This window comes from Trachypithecus francoisi, unplaced genomic scaffold (genome assembly GCF_009764315.1).
Source record: "Trachypithecus francoisi isolate TF-2019V2 unplaced genomic scaffold, Tfra_2.0 Lachesis_group10, whole genome shotgun sequence".
Lineage (NCBI taxonomy): Eukaryota > Metazoa > Chordata > Mammalia > Primates > Cercopithecidae > Trachypithecus > Trachypithecus francoisi.
Window position 1 is genome coordinate 30695017 of NW_022681455.1, and position 21758 is coordinate 30716774.

The 21758-nt window shown below is 48.6% G+C and overlaps 1 protein-coding gene across 9 annotated transcripts; it reads right to left on the reverse strand.

Annotated features, from left to right (window-relative positions):
• Nucleotides 1–819: 819 nt before the first annotated feature.
• On the reverse strand, nt 820–20304 carry MDC1 (mediator of DNA damage checkpoint 1). 9 transcript variants are annotated; one of them, XM_033219552.1, is made up of 16 exons: nt 19653–19680; nt 19448–19491; nt 16097–16235; nt 14537–14917; nt 14375–14450; nt 12606–14083; nt 12076–12135; nt 11821–11910; nt 7780–8571; nt 7598–7668; nt 4141–6618; nt 3938–4057; nt 3624–3806; nt 3272–3397; nt 3073–3183; nt 820–1626 (listed from the first exon to the last, which is right to left on the reverse strand). In XM_033219552.1, the coding sequence occupies exons 2-16, from the start codon at nt 19487–19489 to the stop codon at nt 1465–1467; spliced, it is 6309 nt and encodes a 2102-aa protein (XP_033075443.1). In that variant the 5' UTR covers nt 19490–19491; nt 19653–19680; the 3' UTR covers nt 820–1464. The 9 variants fall into 9 exon arrangements, with proteins under 9 accessions (XP_033075443.1, XP_033075448.1, XP_033075442.1 ...); XM_033219557.1 differs by having other exon boundaries at nt 8356–8571; nt 11821–11913; XM_033219551.1 differs by having other exon boundaries at nt 11821–11913.
• Between the last annotated feature and the right edge of the window lie 1454 nt (nt 20305–21758).

Genomic DNA, 21758 nt, shown 5'->3' on the forward strand with positions numbered 1-21758 from the left:
CCTGGGCAACATGACAAAACCTTGTCTATACCAAAAATACAAAAATTCACCAGGCATGGTGGCACACACTTATGGTCCCAGCTACTTGGGAGGCTGACAGGAAAATCGTTTGAGCCCAGGAGGTCAAGGCTGCAGTGAGCCGACATCAAGCCACTAGACTTCAGCCTAGACAACAGAGTGAGACCTTGTCTCAAAAAAATAAAAGGCCAGTCATGGTAACTCATGCCTGTAATCCCAGCACTTTGGGAAGTCAAGACAGGTGGATGACCTGAGGTCAGGAGTTCAAGACCAGCCTGGCCAACATGGTGAAACCCCATCTCTACTGAAAATACAAAAATTAGCTGGGCATGGTGGCATGTGCCTGCAATCCCAGCTACTCAGGAGGCTGAGGTGGGTGGGTCACTTGAGGTCAGGAGTTAGAGACCAGCCTGGGCAACATGACAAAACCTCGTCTCTACCAAAAATACAAAAATTTAATAGAGCCCCATCTCTACTAAACAACAACAACAAAAAAAATTAGCCAGGCATGGTGGTGTGTGCCTGCAGTCCTAGCTACTCAGGAGGCTGAGGTGGGAGTACTGCTTGAACTGGGAGGTGGAGGTTGCAGTGAGCTGAGATGGTGCCACTGCACTCCAGCCTGGGTGACAGAGATGAAACCCTGTCTCAAGAAAAAAAAAAAAAAAAAAAAACCCTTAAGAAATGTTATATAATTTGCCCTAAATAGAAGATAATGATGAATTAAATACAAGTCCGTGACTTTTTTTTTTAAAGTTTGTGTCTTGAGACCTAGACATTTTAAAAAACTACACTACACCATAAGGCACAGAGTGAATATTTATTTATCACAGAGGTGAAGCCTAAGCTCTAATTTTATAAATCCTGGAAAAGCAGGCCAGAAAAGTACAGAGACTTGCCCAAAGTCAAAGCTAAAGATGCTTCCAGAGGCCAGGAGAGAAGAAAATGTTTTAGTAGCACTCCATAACTGAACTCTCAAATCTACTCACTCCAAGCATCCCTTCAAGTTCTTGACTCCAAAGAATCTCAGTAAGAAAACAATAGAGATGGTTTCCAAATAGGAGGTAGGACACCATGAGTGGTATTGAGCAATAACTACAACACTCTAGCTAAAGATACCTGCCACTTATGACATCTGAGCATGAAACTAATTTTAAAATGGCCATTTAGTATATACATGTAAGAAATCTTGTATCCCCTAAATCTATACAAATAAAAACTACAAATACAAAATAAAATGGCCATAAAAACGAAACAACAAAACAAAAACAACCACCACCTGTGGCTTCCAAATGCCTTATCTTTTCATTTATTCATAAAGATTTCTGGTCCCACACATGTTCCAGGACAAGTTGTATCAATATACCCCAATCCTTTCTAACGCCCTGAGTTCTTTCTTCCAAATATCTTCTAATTCGTGGTCTGGGAGGGAAAAGGGTAGCGGAGTTCTCAGGTAGATGACAAAGGGGAAAGGACAAAGGCCTCTGGCTTGGCTTCCTGCTTCAGCACTCCAGTCAGCAGGAACTCAGGTGAGAGGAGGGGCAGCCCAACACGCAGTGGAACAGAGCAACGAGGGAAGTCCTGAGGGCATGTGATCACAACTCTCTGAGGCTAGGGAAGACAGAGCAAACACAAAATCAGGGGTGAAAAAGAATCCTAGAAATGGGTTCAGGACCCACTAACCAGTCTTAGCATCACTAAAATAATACCTCCTAATATGAAGCCAAGTGAAGCACACCGCATACTGTCTATGAAATACTCTTGCTAGGCCGGGCGCGGTGGCTCACGCCTGTAATCCCACCACTTTGGGAGGCCAAGGCGGGCAGATCACGAGGTCAGGAGATTGAGACCATCCTGGCTAACACAGTGAAACCCTGTCTCTATTAAAAACACAAAAAAATTAGCCGGGCGTGGTGGCGGGCGCCTGTAGTCCCAGTTACTCAGGAGGCTGAGGCAGGAGAATGGTGTGAACCCGGGAGGTGGAGCTTGCAGTGAGCTGAGATTGCGCCACTGTACTCTAGCTTGGGCGACAGAGCAAGACTCCATCTCAAAAAAAAAAAAAAAATTAGCTGGGTGTGGTGGCGTGCGCCTGTAGTCCCAGCTATTCGGGAGGCTGAGGCAGGAGAACGGTGTGAACCTGGGAGGCAGAGACTGTAGTGAGCCAAGATTACTCCACTGTACTCCAGCCTGGCGACAGAGCAAGACTCTGTCTCAAAAAAAAAAAAAAGAAAAAAAAAAAAAAAGAAAGATGCTAGAAAGATGAACCTGAATTTATTCAAGCTTTTACAATTATCTGCAGTTTCCAGGAAATATGGAATACAGAGGAACAAGATAAATGATGCAACAAGGAGGCAAACCCAAAATTCCAGACTGAGGAACATTCTAAAGGACAAGTGACCTAGTTTCTGCAGGAAATTGATGGCATAAAAATAGCTGGGTGGGTTAAGGGATGCTGTAAAGAGAATTAAGAGGATAATAGGTGTGGCAGTATGTGGACCTTATTTGAATCCTGATTTGAACAACTGTATAGAGAGATTTTTCAGTCAATGGGAGAAATTTTATTAATGGAGTGTGAGCAAATGACCAATAAACTACTGTTAATTTTGTTTAGGATCAATAATGGCATTGTGATTATGAAACAAAATGCACGTATTTCTTAGAGATGTATATTTAAGCATGTAGGAAGAAATAATATAATATTGGCAGTTTGCTTTAAAATACTTCAGCAAAGAGAAAGGAAAAAAGGAAAGAATAAAGAAAAATAAAAAGAAATAAAATACTTCAGCAAAGAAAATCAAAGGAAAAAAGGGATAGATGGAGCAAAAGTAGCATAATCTAAATTAAGCTGCTGAATCTCGGTGATTGTTATACGGGGGTATGAGCAGATCTGTCCCCTCATTCCTATCCCTTTCTATACCATAGGTCTTTCCCCACCCTCTCACTACTCTATATTCCTTTCTGTACCTCCATTTCTTTTCCCCTCCAACCTTTGCCATTCCAGCCACCTCTTTAACTGCCACTGCCACCTCACCCAGGCCCAGAACATCCTAAGCATACCTTATAGGACCGAGGCATGCTGGGTAGGTATGTGCCTCCACAGCAGGTAATGATCTCTCCCATCTGAGGTGGTGGTGGCTGGACTCCAGGGGTCACATAGATCTCATAGCCCTAAGAGAAAGAAATGGTGGAGACGGTATTGTAGGTTGGGAAGCACTGGAGGGAGGGCTGAAGCACGGGTCAAAAGATAGCCTCTCACCTCCAGCAGCCTTCGCTCCCGAGCCCGACTCAGTGCGTCTTGAAGGCTAAAGCCAAAGTTCTTCTCTTGCTCAGGGTCAGTCACCACATATTCATCCGGGGGTAAGAAGCAACCGGCCTTGCGGGACTAAGGACAGCAGCAGTCAGCATGAAAGCTCAGCCCAGCCCCTCACCCAGCTCTGCTGCCTAGCATTTAGAGAGAGCTCAGAAAATGTCTTTTAAATCAATTCAGGCTTCTGGCTCACTAATGCCCCTGTCTTCCTGTAACGCCTCTTCCCTTCCACAACTTTCTAGGGTACTACGTGAGCAGTCTTGCTACTATATCGGTCTGTCATCATCCCTTGGCCTCTCACCTGATGCAGCCAGTCCAGGGAGAGAATGGGGATTCCCCGCCCCAGGGCACACAGGAACTTGACTGTTCGGCGGATGCGATCAGTGACCAGGTGGGAAGCCTCTGCCGCTGAACCAGCCAGACTTCCCCCCAGTGCCAGCACGGCCCGCTCTCCCCGAGCATCCACCACTCCTGTGAAGAGCACCTGTGGAAGGGTTGACCTGAGGTGGTCACAGCAACCCACACCATCAGCACCCATCTCTACAATCCTCTAGGTCTGCTTGCATCCTCCCCTCATCTCTGTCTCCCACAAAGTCCCATGCCCTTGTCTCTTACTTTGGGGGCTGTTGATTCTTGGTTAAGTTTGGTCCGTCGGAGGCTGCGATTCGGTATTCTGTTGGGCTCCTCCTCTGCCTGGTCTCTCTTTCTCTTGCCTGGTTTTGGAGTCATGACATCCTGAGATTGAGAAAAATCTTGGTGGGAGTTTCAGAGCCCCGAAGCCATTTTTCCCAGCTTTGTGGTCCTAGCCCTCTCCTCACCTCTTCCTTCCCTGGCTTCTCTGCAGTATCTTCTTCCTCTTCCTTGATAATCACTGTCTTCTGGGAGACTTCCCCTCTTTGGGGCTGTTTTTGATGTGGTGGTGAATCCATGATAGCTAAAGACCTCTTGCGGCTTTGAGAGGCCTTAGGCTGGAGCTCTGGGGTGAACCTAGATCTACCTGTTGGTTCCACCTTTTGGATCTGGGAGGCATGAGTTGGTGTATCAAGAAGCTGGGGAGAGGCAGGCTCAGGAATGGCTGTAAGGGATTCACCTGCTCTCACTGCTCCCCATCTTTGGTTCCTTGAGGGCCGGGATTTAGGTTCCAGGGGTGCAGAGCAAGGCTTACGGTCAATGGGAGCTGTGAGGGAGCCAGGATTCCCAGTGGCTCTCTGCCTCTTGATGCAACTGGCTTGAGGAATAGGCTCAGGGGAAATAGGCTGGTCTGTGGTGACAGGAGATTGGAATTCAGGGGTAGTAGGAATTAGCATAGCACTTACTGTGGAAGACCTCAGTGTTTTGCTCTGACCACCCTGAGGTATGGCCTCAGGGGTGACAGGCTGGTCTGTGGGGGTAAAAGGCTCAAGATCAGAGGCTGCTGGTTCAACTGATTCAGGAGTCTTGACAGAGGACCTATTTGTCCTTCCCCTAGTGGCCCTAGATGTGGGCTTGGGGGTGACAGGCTGGTCTGTGGAGGTGGTAGGATGGGGCTCAGGGGCTGTGGGGACAGCTGGCTCAGGTGTCTTGACAGAGGACCTATTTGTCCTGCCCCTAGTGGCCCGAGATGTGGGCTCAGGGGTGACAAGCTGGCTTCTGGAGGTGGAAGGGTGAAGCTCAGGGGCTATAGGGGCAATTAATTCAGGAGTCTTGACAGATGACCTATTTGTCCTGCCCCTAGTGGCCCGAGATGTGGGCTTGGGGGTGACAGGCTGGTCTGTGGAGGTGGTAGGATGGGGCTCAGGCGCTGTGGGCACAACTGTTTCAGGGGTCTTGACAGAAGACCTATTTTTTCTTCCCCTAGTGGTCCGAGATGTGGGCTCAGAGGTGACAGGATGGTCTGTGGAGGTGGAAGCCTGGAGCTCAGGGGCTGTGGGCACAACTGTTTCAAGAGTCTTGACAGAGGATCTATCTGTTCTTCCCCTAGTAGCCTGAGATGTAGGCTCGGGGGTAATAGGCTGGTCTGTGGAGGTGGAAGGCTGGAGCTCAGGGGCTGTGGAGACAACTGGTTCAGGGGTCTTGACGGAGGACCTATTTGTCCTGCCCCTGGTGGCCTGAGATGTGCACTTGGGAGTGACTGGCTGGTGTGTGGAGGTGGAAGGCTGGAACTCAGGGGCTCTGGGGAGAACTGTTTCAGGGCTCTTGACAGAGGACCTATTTGTCCTACCCCTGGTGGCCTGCGATGTGGGCTCAGGAGTGATAGGTTGGTCTGTGGAGGTGGAAGGCTGGAGCTTAGGGGCTGTGGCCACAACTGTTTCAGGGGTCTTGACAGAGGATCTATTTTTTCTTCCCCTAGTAGCCCGATATGTGGGCTCAGAGGTGACAGGCTGCTCTGTGGAGGTGGAAGGTGGGAGCTCAGGGGCTATAGGGACAGTTGATTCAGGGGTCTTGACAGAGGACATATCTGTCCTGCTCCTAGTGGTCCGAGATATGGGCTTGGGGGTGACAGGTTGGTCTGTGGAGGTGGAAGGCTGGAGCTCAAGGGCTGTGGGCACAACTGTTTCAGGGGTCTTGACAGAGGATCTATTTTTTCTTCTCCTAGTAGCCTGAGATGTGGGCTCAGAGGCGACAGGCTGGTCTGTGGAGGTGGAAGGCTGGAGCTCAGGGACTGTGGGGACAACTGGTTTAGGAGTCTTGACAGAGGACCTATTTGTCCTGCTCCTAGTGGCCTGAGATGTGGGCTTGGGGGTGACAGGTTGGTCTGTGGAGGTGGAAGGCTGGAGCTCAAGGGCTGTGGGCACAACTGTTTCAGGGGTCTTGACAGAGGATCTATTTTTTCTTCTCCTAGTAGCCTGAGATGTGGGCTCAGAGGCGACAGGCTGGTCTGTGGAGGTGGAAGGCTGGAGCTCAGGGACTGTGGGCACAACTGGTTCAGGGGTCTTGACAGAGGACCTATTTGTCCTGCTCCTAGTGGCCTGAGATGTGGGCTTGGGGGTGACTGGCTGGGCTGTGGAGGTGGAAGGGTGGGGCTCAGGGGCAGCAGAGGTAGCTGGAAAGGGTGTCATCCTAGAGGACTTCCGAGTTATGATTTTAGGCTTTGGGTGGAAAGGCTCCAGCTCTGAGGACAAGGGAGTCTCTGGAGCTTCCTGACTCCTATCCTGCCCGGTCTTACGAATGGTTGGCTCAATAGAAGGTGAAAGGGGAGGAAGAAGGGGCTGAGGTGCAAGATGTTTCTGGCTCTGAGAGTTAAGGGGCTTTTGGGGTGGGGCTGAGGCTTCAGGCACTGTAGGAGGCAGACAAGCATCTGGAGATTCCTGATCGCCCTAGGGAGAAACAGAAGCAAGTGAGGGGGAGGAGGTGGAGAAAAGAGATAGAACTTGGATACTGTTCTTGATACTTGTTTATGGTTAGATAGGTTTACTGGATTTCGCCCAGGCGTGGTGGCTCACAGCTATAATCCCAGCACCTTGGGAGGCCAAGGCGGGTGGATCACGAGGTCAGGAGTTCAAGACCAGCCTGGCCAACATAGTGAAACCCCGTCTCTACTAAAAATACAAAAAAAATTAGCCGGGTGTGTTGGCAGGTGCCTGTAGTCCCAGCTACTTGGGAGGCGGAGGCAGGAGAATCACTTGAACCTGGGAGGCAGAGGTTGTAGTGAGCCAAGATCGCGCCACTGCACTCCAGCCTGGGTGACAGAGTGAGCCTCTATCTCAAAAAAACACACAAAAATTAGCTGGGCGTGGTGACACGCACATGCAGTCCCAGCTACTTGGGAGGCTGCAGCAGGAGAATCGCTTGAACCCGGGAGACGGAGGTTGCAGTGAGCCAAGATCACGCCACTGCACACTCCAGTCAGGGTGACAGAGAGAGACTCTGTCTCAAAAAAGAACAAAAACAAAACAAAAAATATGCTCACTGGATTTCCCTTTTTGTCTATGATCTCTCCTCCATTAGACTGGGATATACCTGGGAAGCTACCTTTTCCCCATGGACCTGTCTCTATAATGCTACTATAGTGTTCTCCACACATGGATGATGGTAATGAAAAGAATGGCTGGGGCAAAGAAAGAAGAAACACGAAGGGTCTTTCTTTTGAGTCAGGTAGGAGGTATAACTTGGGAAACAGATATGGAAAACAATGGGTGCCGAGGATAAGGGAATAGAAGCCAATCAAGGAGTGATAAAAATGGAAGAAAACTGAATAATGAGAAAGGAATAGATTAAAGTGAGGCTAGGTGAAGGAGCGTTGGAGAGGATATAGAGATGACTTGTGGAGTAGGAGGTAGAAAAAGCAGCTCTCACCCTGGAAGCCTTCTCAGCTGCTCTGATCCTGGAAGCCTTCTCAGTGGGTGGCATCTTACAATTCAGGAGGCCTAGACAGAAAATAAACACAAAGGTGGCCGAGTTCCAAGCAGCTGGTTGCCCAGGGGTTGATTATTATGAGGCCTGTGCATCACCTTGAGTTCCCCTCTGCCTTCACTTACCTTTCTGATGCCTCCTGGGGTTCACTGGGGATCCCCTTCCACCTGACTGGCTCCCAGAAGGTACAGGGGCTGAGGTAGGTCCCGGAAGGTCCCCCGCCCCCACCCCAGGCTCTGGTGTTGGGCTGGAGGCCTGCCCTTTCTGGTCCTGGCTTCCTCCCTCTGGCTCCCCTCTCTGTGTGTCTCTCTCCAGGATCACTTTGGGCACCTTCTCTTCTAACTCAGCGGGCTCACACTCTCTGTCTGCTACTGGTCTCTCTGCTTCTCTCTCGAATGCTTTGCTTGGAAGGGTCTGCTTCTGTACTTGTTTCTCTTGTATTTCCTCGGGTGTCTCAATTTCTACCTTCAAACTCTCCCTATCTCTTTCAGGACTTGCACTTTCCCCATTTTTGTCAGATTCTTGTCTCTGGGTGTCTCTAGCTAACAATTGTTTTTGTTCTCTGTCCTGTATCCCCCTGGTTAATTGTTCCTCTCCTGTCACATCTGTCTGTCTTTCCGGTAGCAGTTTCTCAGTTTCTCTCTCCAGTGGCCCTCTCTCAGGGCCCACCCTCTCTGCTGTTTCTTTTGGTATAACCATGCCTTTATCCACAGTCTGCCTCCCTCTGCCTTGAATCCCCATTGGCTCTGTGTGAACTGGGCTCTCTGGATGTTGGTCTCCTGGTATTGCCCTAGGTGGAGACAGGCAAGGTCCATAGGCCTCAAGGTGGGTGTCAAAAGGCTGGGTCTCAGAGTCCTCAGACTCTCTCAGACAGAATGGCTGTGTAGCCAGGACCTCCCATGGTTCATCTAGGGTACCTGGAAGGGAGGAAGGAAGAGAGAGAGAGGGGGAGAGAGAGAGAAGAAGGAGAGGAGGAGGGAAAGGGAAGTACAGGTTGACATAATAAATATGATGAGAAAGGATTTAGATAAACTCATAAATAATAAATCTGAACAGGTTATTAAAGGAAAGCTGGGAATAAGAGTGGTAGTTATAACATTTAACGTTTGTCTCAAAAAGGTCATAGCCTTGGGTGGGCATGGCGGCTCAGACATGTAATCCCAGCACTTTGGGAGGCCAAGACATGAGGATTGCTTGAGGTCAGGAGTTTGAGACTAGCCTGGACAACATGGCAAAACCCCATCTCTACAAAAAATACAAAAAAAATTAGCCAGGTGTGGGGGCAGGGACCTGTAGTCCTGTAGTCTCAGCTACCCAGGGGGTTGAGGTAGAAGAACTATTTGAACCCCAGAAGTCAAGACTGTAGTGAGCTGCGATCATACCACTGCACTTCAGCCTGAGTGACAGAGACCCTGTCTCAAAAAAATTAAAAAAAATAAAAAAACAAAAAATCATAGCCTAATAAGAGAGTTCCCTGAATAGTCTCTCTCTTTTTCTTTTTGAGACACAGTCTCAGTCTGTCACCCAGGCTGGAGTGCAGTGGCATGATGTTGGCTCACTGTAACTTCCAACTGCTGGGCTCAGGAGATCCTCTCACCTCAGCCTCCTCAGTAGCTGGGACTATAGCATGTACCAATGCGCCCGGCTAATTTTTTGTATTTGTTGTAGATATGGGGTTTGGTCTTGAACTCTTGGACTCAAGTGATCCGCCCATCCTAGCCTCCCAAAGTGCTGGGATTACCGGTGTGAGCCACCATGCTTGGCTGGAATTTCCTACTTTTTAAAGGCTGAATAGTATTCCACTGTGTATATATACCATATTTTCTTTTTCATCGACACATAATAATGGTACATATTTATGGGGTACCTGTGCTATTTTGACTCATGCATACAGTGTACAATGATAAAACCAAGATAATTGGGATATCCACTATCTCAAACATTTACCATTTTTTTGTATTGGAAACATATCAAATCTCTTCTAGCTATTTTGAAATATACAATAAATTATTAACTATAGTAACCCTACTGTGGAACTGAATACTAGAACTTATTCATTCAATCTTGACTGTATTTTTGTATCCATTAACCAACCTCTTTATGCGTCCTGTCCCTCTACCCTTCCCAGCCTTTGGTAACCATCATTCTACTCTCTACTTCCATGAGATCCATGTTTTTAGCTGCCACATGAGTGAGCGTGCAATATTTGTCTTTCTGTGCCGACTTATTTCACTTAACATAATGTCCTCAGGGTTCATCCATGTTGCTGCGGATGACAGGATTTCATTCTCTTTTGTGGCTGAATACTGTTCCATTGTGTATATACACACATTTTCTTTTTTAGATTGAGTCTTGCTCTGTTGCCCAGTTTGGAGTGCAGTGGTGTGATCTCAGCTCACTGCAATCTCTGTGTCTTAGGCTCCAGCAATCCTCCCATCTCAGCTTCCCAAGTAGCTAAGACTACAAGTGCATGCCACCATGCCCAGCTAATTTTTGTATTTTGAGCCACCGCACCCAGCCTATATACACATTTTCTTTTTTTTATTTGAGACGAAGTCTCACTCTGTCACCCACATTGGAGTGCAGTGGCGTGATCTTGGCTCACTGCAACCTCTGCCTCCGGGGTTCAAATGAATCTCGTGCTTCAGCCTCCTGAGTAGCTGAGACTACAGGCACCCGCCACCATGCCCAGCTAATTTTTGTATTTTTAGTAGAGACAGGGTTTCACCATGTTGGCCAGGCTGGTCTCAAACTCCTGACCTCATGTGATCCACCCACTTCGGCCTCCCGAAGTGCTGAGATCACAGGCATTAGGCACTGTGCCCGGCCTACATTTTCTTTTTTTTTTTTTTTTTTTTTTTTTGAGGCGGAGTCTCGCTCTGTCTCCCGGACTGGAGTGCAGTGGCCGGATCTCAGCTCACTGCAAGCTCCGCCTCCCGGGTTTACGCCATTCTCCTGCCTCAGCCTCCCGAGTAGCTGGGACTACAGGCGCCCGCCGCCTCGCCCGGCTAGTTTTTTTGTATTTTTAGTAGAAACGGGGTTTCACCGTGTTCGCCAGGATGGTCTCGATCTCCTGACCTCGTGATCCGCCCGTCTCGGCCTCCCAAAGTGCTGGGATTACAGGCTTGAGCCACCGCGCCCGGCCATTTTCTTTTCTTTCTATTGTTTTTGAGACAGAGTTTCACTCTTGTTGCCCAGGCTGGAGTGTGATGGCACAATCTCAGCTCACCACAACCTCTGCCTCCCAGGTTCAAGGGATTCTCCTGACTCAGCCCCCTGAGTAGCTGGGATTACAGGCATGTGCCACCACACCCAGCTAATTTTGTATTTTTAGTAGAGACGGGGTTTCTCCATGTTGGTCAGGCTGTTCTCGAACTCCCAACCTCAGGTGATCTGCCTGCCTTGGCCTCCCAAAGTGCTGGGATTAGAGGCGTGAGCCACTGTGCCCGACCCCAGCCTACATTTTCTTTATCCATTCATCTGTTGATGAACATTTAGTTTGGTTGCATATCTTGCCTATTGTGAATAGTGATGCAATGATGTGTTTTTTTTAAGAGACATTGGGGGTGGGGGTTGAGGGAAAGGCTATTGCCCAGGCTGGGCTCAAGTGAACTTCCCATCCTGGCCTCCCATGTAGCTGGGACTACAGGTGCTCACTACTATGCTGGGCTAATTTTTTCATTTTTGTGGAGACCAGGTCTCTCTCTGTTGCCCAGGCCAGTCCCTAAATATTTTCAGTCTGCAGCTGGTTGAATTCACGGACGCAAACTCGCATATACAGAGGGTTGATTGTGATCAGAGTATGAAAGAAACATGTAGGAAGGCAAATCAAGAAAGAATGCAGGCCGGGCGCAGTGGCTCATGCCTGCAATCCTAGCATTTTGGGAGGCTGAGGCAGGCGGATCACTTGAGGTCAGGAGTTCGAGACCAGCCTGGCCAACATGGTGAAACCCTGTCTCTACTAACAATACAAAAACATTAGCCAAGCATGGTGACAGGCGGCTGTAATCCCAGCTACTTGGGAAGCTGAAGGAAGAGAAACCGCCTGGGAGGTGGAGGTTACAGTGAGCCGAGACGGTGCCACTGCACTCCAGCCTGAGCGACAAAGGAAAAAAAAAAAGAGAATGCAAAATTGGGGGCACAGAGGAGGTAAGAGTTTCTTGTACCTGTTGTCTGGAAGCTGCAATGGGAAGGGCCAAGTTCTTGGGGTGGAGTCAACATGAAGGCCTGGGTAGGTTCATCCTCCATGCTCTGGACTGCTGTATAGGAAAAGATGACCTAAGTACATCTCCTCCATACTACTGCAGGGTCTGATTCCTGGTCTCCTACCCTACCCACACTAGCGTTTACCCTTCAAGGACCACCAGTCTAATCTCCCAGTTCCCACTGGTACAGGATTCAAATAACACAGAAGTCCTCACCTTCCAGGCCCTGATTCTCCAGAAAGCATTGGGTAGCTTGTAGGTCCGGATCTTCAGAATCTGGTAGGGGAGGAATATTAGATAATTAAAAAAAAAAAAAAAAAAATCATACCTGACACTACACTCCTTTTTTTTTTTTTTTTTTTTTTTTGAGACGGAGTCTCGCTCTGCCGCCCAGGCTGGAGTGCAGTGGCCGGATCTCAGCTCACTGCAAGCTTCCGCCTCCCGGATTTACGCCATTCTCCTGCCTCAGCCTCCGGAGTAGCTGGGACTACAGGCGCCCGCCACCTCGCCCGGCTAGTTTTTTGTATTTTTTAGTAGAGATGGGGTTTCACCATATTAGCCAGGATGGTCTCGATCTCCTGACCTCGTGATCCGCCCGTCTCAGCCTCCCAAAGTGCTGGGATTACAGGCTTGAGCCACCGTACCCGGCCTAAACTCCTTAAATAATCTCTACCTTTCTCTCCCCAACCCCAGCTGTTAGAACCCTGGTTTATTTCAGAGGTCAAGGAAGGAAGGCCAGCACTTACCATCACAGTTGTCTTCAGAGTCCTTGGTCCTACCCACATGTTGTTCTCTCTCCCTTCCTCTGGGGACCTGGGCTCCCTCTCTCTGTGGCTGGGTGGATTCCCCTGGAATGTCTGTGTCCACCACATCTGTGAGGTTCTCTCTTGAGGTAGGGAGGTCCTGCTCCACTTGTGCCACAGGTGACCCACCCTGGGCCCCCACCTCATAAGCTCTCTCCTGCTTAAGACAAGCTGCAGTCCACTCTGCCCCAGCATCCCCTTCTGCTGGAAGCTGGCTCCTTCTTACATCTGCAACTGCTGAGGCTGCTAAGGAGGTGCCCTCCTCCGCATCTGTTTCACAGTCCCCATGCGGAAGCCAGGCTTCCTCTAGAGATACCACAGGCAGCTTTGCTGGTCCCCCGTCTGCTTTCACATCTGTTTGATTTGTCCCCTCCATAGACACCTGATGCTTCTTCATATGTACGATGGCTGACCCTGGCGGGACTTCCTCCTCTACTTTTGTGTTGATGTCCACTGTGATGGAGGCTTGGCTTCTTTCCAGGTGGATCCCAGGTGAGCTCTTATCTGCTTCCACACTGTCATCACTGTCCCCAAAAGGAGGTTGGTCCTTTTCTGAATGTGCTCTAACAAGGGCTCTAATCTTTGTGTGAGCCTTGGGGACAGTTTCTGTATTTTCCACTGGGAGCTCTTCCTCCTCCACATCTGTGTCACTGTCTCTCCCAGTGGTGGTTTGGCTTCGCTGGAGAAGGACCACACGGTGGGCCATGTCCTCTTCTGCATCTCTGTTCCATACAGCAGGCTGGCTCTCTTTCAGACGTGCCAAAGTCAGCGCTGCTGAGACTTCTTCCTCATCATCTGTATCGCTGTTGATAACCATGGAAGCTTGGCTTTTCTCCAGAGGGACAGCCTGTGGGGCCTTGCCTTCCTCCACATCTGTATCACTATCAGCCTGGCTCTCCTGCAGATGGGACAGGCCTGGTGCTCCAGGACCCCTTGTACCAACTCCATGAAAGATCTTCCTCTTCTTCATAGGAACGACAACTGGGGTTGCTGAAATCCCCTCTTCTTCCGCATCGGTGTCGCTGTCAATGAAGCCAAAAGGCTGAGCCTTTTCCAAATGGACCTCAGCTGGCCTTCCAGGAGGCCTGCTGTCATCATCCACATCTGTGTCACTATCCTCTCCAGGAGGTTGGCTCCTCTCCAGAATTATCCCAGCTAGAACCACCCCATTCCCTGCACCCCTCTTGACTTTTGTGTCATTGTCCCTCTCCTTCACTGAAGGCTGATCCTTTTCAAGCTGGATTTCAGTTACAACTTCAGCTTCAGACTGCTCTGCCTCTATAGTGGCACCTCTTCTGGCAGCTGAGGAGGTCTCCTCTGTGGCTGATTGCTGACCTTCTTCCGCATCTGTGTCACTGTTCAAATTGAAGGCAAAAGGTGGCCCAGGGCCACCCAGGACAGGGGAATGCCCCTCTTCATCACTGTGAAGGGAAGAAAAGAGAGTCGATAGAATTTACTTCCCTGGAAGGGATACCCCAACTCAACTGTGAGCTCCTTGAGGGGAGACACAAGGTAGTATTTCTTCTTCTGTTTCCAATTTGTTTTCCACTTGGCACATCAGAGGTGCTCCATAAACATTCAGCTGAGTGAATGAATATGTATGGTTCCCCAGCCCCAACTCTCAGGATAATCATCTCTTTTAGAGATTGATCCTCCAGCCCCTGGTTCTTCCTCGTTTTGAAGACTCAGGTGTCTGACTCTTTGGCACTCACCTCTCTGGAACTATCATTGCCACGGGGGAAGATGTGGTCCTTGATTTTTTTACCACACGCCTTTCAGAAAGAAAATCTGTCAAGAACAGAAAAAGAATAAGTTGACAATTGTACACTCATTATTCCTGTCTCCTTGTTCGCCCTGCCAACATACAAACTTACCTACTTCCTCCTCTGAGTCCTCAGCTAACAGAAGCCTCTGGGGTTGAGTTCCTCCCTGTACCCTGGGTGTCTCTTCTACAGTCAGAGGGCCCCGGGAGACAAAGGGCAGAGAGACATCCAGGCGATGGTACTGGCAGAGCAAGTCAGCAAAGAGAATCAATTCCTGGTCCCTCAGACGGTGACTCACCCCAGGGCTCAAAACCTTAGGAGGTCTCAGGATTTGAGTACCATTAAGGCTCCCACAGTCTCGGAGGATAGGTGCCTTGTCCCAGGCTAAGATTTCAATCTCTGCATGTTGTTTGGAGATAGATGGAAAGGGCAGGGCCACAGAGCAGTCAGGCATTCGGCCTACCACATTCTTCCCGAGGTGGAGTGGGAAATCTAAGAATTAGAGAGGCAGGTAAGTTCCAGGGTCAGAGTCCTGGCCTGTCATTAGGAAAAAGTGCCTATTAGGTACTCTACTACTCACTCAAGGCCTCCGTATGCATTAGAAAAATAGAAGGCCCTAGGACATCTAGGCACTGAAAAAGTATATGTGATACCCCATCCATCCACAATGGATTTTTTTTTACTGTTATAAAATATACATAACATAAAATGTATCACCTTAATAATTTTAAGTGTACAGTTCAGTGGCATTAAGTGCATTCACATTGTTGTGCAATCATCACTACCATCTATCTCCAGAGCACACAATTGGATTTTATTTGATTTATTATTTTTTTTGAGACAGGGTCTCATTCTGTCACCCAGGCTGGAATACAGTGGCATGATCATAGATCAGTGCAATCTTGAACTCCTGGGTTCAAGTGATCATCCTGGCTCAGCCTCCCAAGTAGGTGGGACTACAGATGTGCAATGAACCACCACACCTGGCTAATTTTAAAATTTTTTTGTAGAGGCCGGGCGCGGTGGCTCAAGCCTGTAATCCCAGCACTTTGGGAGGCCGAGACGGGCGGATCACGAGGTCAGGAGATCGAGACCATCCTGGCGAACACGGTGAAACCCCGTCTCTACTAAAAAAATACAAAAAATTAGCCGGGCGAGATGGCGGGCGCCTGTAGTCCCAGCTACTCGGGAGGCTGAGGCGAGAGAATGGCGTAAACCCGGGAGGCGGAGCTTGCAGTGAGCTGAGATCCGGCCACTGCACTCCAGCCTGGGCGACAGAGCGAGACCCCGTCTCAAAAAAAAAAAAAAAAAAAAAAAAAATTTTTTTGTAGAGACACGGTCTTGCTATGCTACCCAGGCTGGTCTCTAACTCCTAGTCTCAAGTGATCGTTCCGCCTTAGCCTCTCAAAGCACTGGAAATACAGGTGTGAGTCACTGCACCAAACTTCATTTCAATCTCTTAATCTTCTCTTATCAAAGTAAAATCACTTCTAGTGAGTCCAGGGCAGTAGCCTACAACAATCAACTCAATCGGCCCCATCTCTTCCATTCATAAAAAAAGAAAAATTCACATCTTGTTGAAACATACATAAGCTTCTTGCAACCCTCCAAATACCTTCCCACAAAAATAAAAGACCTATATCAATACTTGAGCATCCAATACCCTCTGACCTTTTTCTGGTCCATGGGCACCACTAAAGATATGTAGCCGCCCTACTGGCTCCACATTACACCTCAAGGATTCACTGGATTGCTCTGTCTCCTCCTCTTCTTCAATATCCCAGTCAATAGCCTGGGTGTCCTCCATGATCTGGGAAGGATACACATTATCAATTATCCTCATTATTGGTTCACACAAACAACATCAGAGTTATCAGACTGAAAACTGGGGGTAAACAGGATCATTATGAATGTTGATGCTTCTCTTTCCACCAATCTTTCTGTTGTTAACCTTCTGAAGCACTTAAAACTTTTTTTTTTTTTTTTTTTGAGGCGGAGTCTCGCTCTGTCGCCTGGACTGGAGTGCAGTGGCCAGATCTCAGCTCACTGCAAGCTCCGCCTCCCGGGTTTACGCCATTCTCCTGCCTCAGCCTCCCGAGTAGCTGGGACTACAGGCGCCCGCCACCTCGCCCGGCTAGTTTTTGTATTTTTAGTAGAGATGGGGTTTCACTGTGTTAGCCAGGATGGTCTCGATCTCCTGACCTCGTGATCCGCCCATCTCGGCCTCCCAAAGTGCTGGGATTACAGGCTTGAGCCACCGTGCCCGGCCTTTTTTTTTTTTTTTTTGAGAGAGAGTCTCGTTCTGTTCCCAGGCTGGAGTGCAGTGGTAAGATCTTGGGCCCACTGCAACCTCTGCCTCCCGGGTTCAAGCAATTCTCTCACTTCAGCCTCCTGAATAGCTGGGATTACAGGCACCTGCCACCACGCCTGGCTAATTTTTGTATTTTTAGTAGAGATGGAGTTTCACCATGTTGGCTAGGTTTCATCTTGAACTCCTGACCGCAAGTGATTCGCCTGCCTTGGTCCACCAAAGTGATGGGATTACAGGTGTGAGCCACTGGGTCTGGCCCTTAAAACACAGTTTGACCATGATGCAGAGCAAGAAATATTGTAGGCCAGGTGTGGTGACTCACGCCTGTAATCCCAACACTTTGCTAGGCTGAGAAAGGCAGATCACTTGAGGTCAGGAGTTTGAGACCAGCGTGACCAACATGGAGAAACTCCGTCTCTACTAAAAATACAAAAATTAGCTGGGCATGGTGGCTCATGCCTGTAATCCCAGTTACTTGGGAGGCTGAGGCAGAAGAATCGCTTGAACCCAGGATGTGGAGGTTGCAGTGAGCCGAGATCATACCATTGCACTCCAGCCTGGGCAACAAGAGTGAAACTCCATCTCAGAGAAAAAAAAAAAAGTAATATTGTAATGTCCCAAGTACACAAATAGGTAAAACATGTGCTTGTTTATAGAAACAAGTTTTGAGAAAGAGACAATGTTTATCCTTACTATGTACAATATACTGATATTTTTCATTCTATTTTTTTCTGTTCTACATATTTTAAATGCTGATTTGTAACCTACTAAATTGATTTCACTATCCACTACTGGATTGCAACCCACAATTTGAAAAATGCTATTTTGCTAACACATGCCAAGCATGTGTTGGGCATTGTCTTATGGTCAGGCATAGTAAACATATGAGGCAGGCATTTAGGAAACTAATACTAAACATATATTCAATAGTTTGCTCAGGATATCCCAGCAGGTTAAGTGAACAAGAATAAATGTGCTTCTGGCTGCAAAAACCCATGCTTCTTTTTGTCTTTCTCCTTTTTTTTTTTTTTTTGAGACGGAGTCTTGCTCTGTCGCCCAGGCTGAAGTGCAGTAGCACGATCTTGGCTCTCTGCAACCTCTGTCTCCTGGGTTCAAGCCATTCTCCTGCCTCAGCCTCCCAAGTAGCTGGGACTACAGGCATGAGCTGCCACGCCCAGCCAATTTTTATATTTTTAGAAGAGACGGGGTTTTGCCATATTGGCCAGGGTGGACTCGAACCCTTGACCTCAGGTGATCCGCCCACCTTGGCCTCCCAAAGTGCTGGGATTACAAGCGTGAGCCACTGTTCCCGGTTGTTTTTCTTTCTTTTTTAGCCCACGCTTTTTATACTTTACCAGACCACCTCAATATGATCAGATGCAACTGCAAAAAATGATAACAAAAGATGACATATATAGAGGCTTCCTATGTGTCAAGCACTGTTCTAATTACTTTATATTGACTCTAACTCATTTAATCTTCACAAGAACCGTGTAAAGTAGGTATTATTATTTTCCATTTCCTCCGATAAAGAAACTGCAACATAGCTGGGTTAAGATTTTCAGATCTCCTTGAAACATATATAAGCGTATATAACGTTAAGATTTGCCCCAAATCACCCAGATAATGTCTCTCCTCTAAAATCTTCTGATGGTTTTTCGTGCACACAGAATAAAATCTAAACTCCTTAGCAAGACTCTCCATGATCTGAAATTCACATCTTGTAATGCCTGCCCCTCACCTGCAAAAGCCTATGGTTCAGCCAGACTTTTTCCCCAGTCTTCGAACATACTGTTCTTGTCCCCTCAAATCTTCATGCCTTAGACCAATTCCTTGGCTTTTTCCCACCTAGTTTTCTGGTCCAACTTCTACCTATCCTTTAAGATTCAGTTCAAATGTCACTTTTTTTTTTTTGAGACGGAATCTCGCTCTGTCATCCAGGCTGGAGTGCAGTGGTGCTATCTTGGCTCACTGTAACCTCTGCCTCCCGGGTTCAAGCGATTCTCCTGCCTCAGCCTCCGGAGCAGCTGGGATTACAGGCGCCCACCACCACGCCTGGCTAATTTTTGTATTTTTAGTAGAGACGGGGTTTCACCATGGTCTTGAGCTCTGACCTCAGGTGATCCGCCCACCTTGGCCTCCCAAAGTGTTGGGATTACAGGCGGGATCCACCGCGCCCGGCCTCAAATGTCACTTTCTCAGCAAACCTTTTCCTGGTGTCTTCCCTGCTTTCTGGTGTTCCTGGTGTATCCTGCCTGTTCCACAGTGGTCAATGGACTTGTGCTTACCCTAAGATATCTCGGTACACTGTAACCATTACTTTCCATTTCTGCCTTCACACCCACTTCCAGGACTGGATTAGGGGAACTGTGTCTTTCCCCTGGGGTCCATCATATTCATTCAATGGTTATGGTATACCTAGTGCTGTTTGAAGTATTCGGCATACATCTGTGAACCAAACAGGAAATCAACCCTGCCCTCGGGAAGGCTCATCACCGAGCCTACTGATGAAGGAACAAATGAGATGAAAAGAAAATAGCATAAATGGAATTCACCTGAAAATATGCCACTCTAAAGGGAAACTGTTGACAGGTAGGGAAAGTAGGATGCCCCATGGACAAAGAGTCAACTCTGTCTTTATGACAGGCCATCTCAGCGGGTGCCCACCACGCTTGGCTCCAATTCAAAGAGCCACCATCTTTGGTCCCCACCTCAGTGGGTTCCCTTGTGGCCCAACGTCTCCGTGTCTTCATACCTAAACTCGGAGCGGGGCGCCAGGTAAGGATGAGTATTATGGTCCGAGAAGCGAACTTCCAAGTCACCTCCGCCCAGTCGCACCCAAGACATGCCCCTCCCACCTTCTGGGGGAACCAAGATGGCTCCCGGGGAGCCGTGGGCGAGGCCCCTAGAACTCACCTACTTTGAGTCTCCGCGCGCGCCACCAGTAACGGTCGCGACCCGGGTGGAGCGAGTGCGTGTGCTGAAAAAGACCCGATTTGCTGATTGGCTGCTGCCGCTGTCTTTCACAGCTGCAGCCAGTCGAGCAGAGGCACACCCAAATCCCCGCCCCCCCCCGCCCCTTACAGCTCAAATGGGAGGTGTCTCCAGGCTGCTGAGATCAGTTAATAAGACGGTAATTGAAGGCCGCCGTGCGCCAACAAAATAATGCACGTCGATTGGGCAGCTCCAAGGGACAACCCACTACCGCTTGCCCGCCCACCACCCACTTCCCGCGCAGATTTCCAAACCGCGACCAGAGAGTCTGGCGCCAGCTGCCGGCGATGGATAGAGGGGCTCTGCCATAGACGTCCGACGTGTCCGGTACGGCCAGAGCGCCTTTCCTCAGTCCTCCCAGACATGGTGTCCGCTGACTCATGAGAAATGAAAGTGGGTTGGAGGTTGCAGTCGTGGCTGGGGGCTGCAGTTTGGAGAACAGCCTGTAGGCGTGGCATTTCACTCCTTGTTGCAGTGGAATTTCATTTCCTTTTGATTTGGTTTGTAGTAGAAGTCATATCATTTCTTCCCGGGAATGTATCTCTGACGGACATTTTGAGGTCATTTTCATAAATCCAAGATCCTAAAGATCTGTAGTCGAACAGAGAAAACTGGCTTGCACTCTGTCTTAAAGGCTGTCCCCACCTTTCGAGGGGCGAGGGAAGGATGATAAAATCATTTATTTTTATTTTTTAATTAATTAATTAATTTTGAAATGGAGTTTCGCTCTTGTTGCCTAGGCTGGAGTGCAGTAGCGCGATCTCGACTCACAGCAACCTCTGCCTCCCGGGTTCAAGCGATTCTCCCTGTCTCAGCCTCTCAAGTAGCTGGGATTACAGGCATGCCCCACCACACCCAGCTAATTTATATTTTTAGTAGAGACCGGGTTTCTCCATTTGGTCCGGCTGGTCTCGAACTCCTGACCTCAGGTAATCTGCCCGCCTCGGCCTCTCAAAGTGGTGGGATTACAGGCGAAAGCCACCGCGACCGGCCATTTATTTGTTCTTTTTTTTTTTTTTTTTTTTTTTTTTTTTTTGAGACGGAGTCTTGCTCTGCCACCCAGGCTGGAGTGCAGTGGCCGGATCTCAGCTCACTGCAAGCTCCGCCTCCCGGGTTTATGCCATTCTCCTGCCTCAGCCTCCCGAGTAGCTGGGACTACAGGCGCCCGCCTCGTCGCCCGGCTAGTTTTTTGTATTTTTAAGTAGAGACAGGGTTTCACCGTGTTAGCCAGGATGGTCTCGATCTCCTGACCTCGTGATCCGCCCGTCTCGGCCTCCCAAAGTGCTGGGATTACAGGCTTGAGCCACCGCGCCCGGCCTATTTGTTCTTTTTTGAGACGGAGTTTCGCTCTTGTTGCCCAGGCTGGAGTGCAATGGCGCGATCTCGGCTCACCGCAACCTCCACCTTCTGGGTTCAAGGAATTCTCCTGTTTCAGCCTCCCTTAGTAGCTGGTATTACAGGCATGCGCTACCACGACCGGCTAATTTTGTATTTTTAGTAGAGACAGGGTTTCTCCATGTTGGTCAGGCTGGTCTAGAACTCCCGACCTCAGGTGATCCTCCCACCTGGGCCTCCCAATGTGCTGGGATTACAGACGTGAGCCACCGCACCCGGTCTATTTTATTATCTCACAGTAAGACATGAAGAAAATGGTAACTATAACACTTGCATAATTCATCAAGTCCGTTCTGTTGGTTATCTCAATTCTGTCCACAACAGTCAAATAAGCAGATTTTACAAACAAGGAGTTGAAGCCCTGCAAAGTTAAAGGACTTTCCTAGGATCCTACAGCTAATATAGAGACAAATTGAAACAAGTTATCCGATTGTGTATTTTGAGTTATTTCTACTCCCACAAAATGACTGTTTTCATTTCCCTAAAACATAGAGCATTATATTTTAAGTGGGTAGAGAGGGCTTACACAAGTTGATGTTCCCTTATTTAGAAGGCAACTTAGAAATACATTGATCTGCCCGCCGCGGTGGCTCACGCCTGTAATTCCAGCACTTTGGGAGGCTAAGGCGGGCG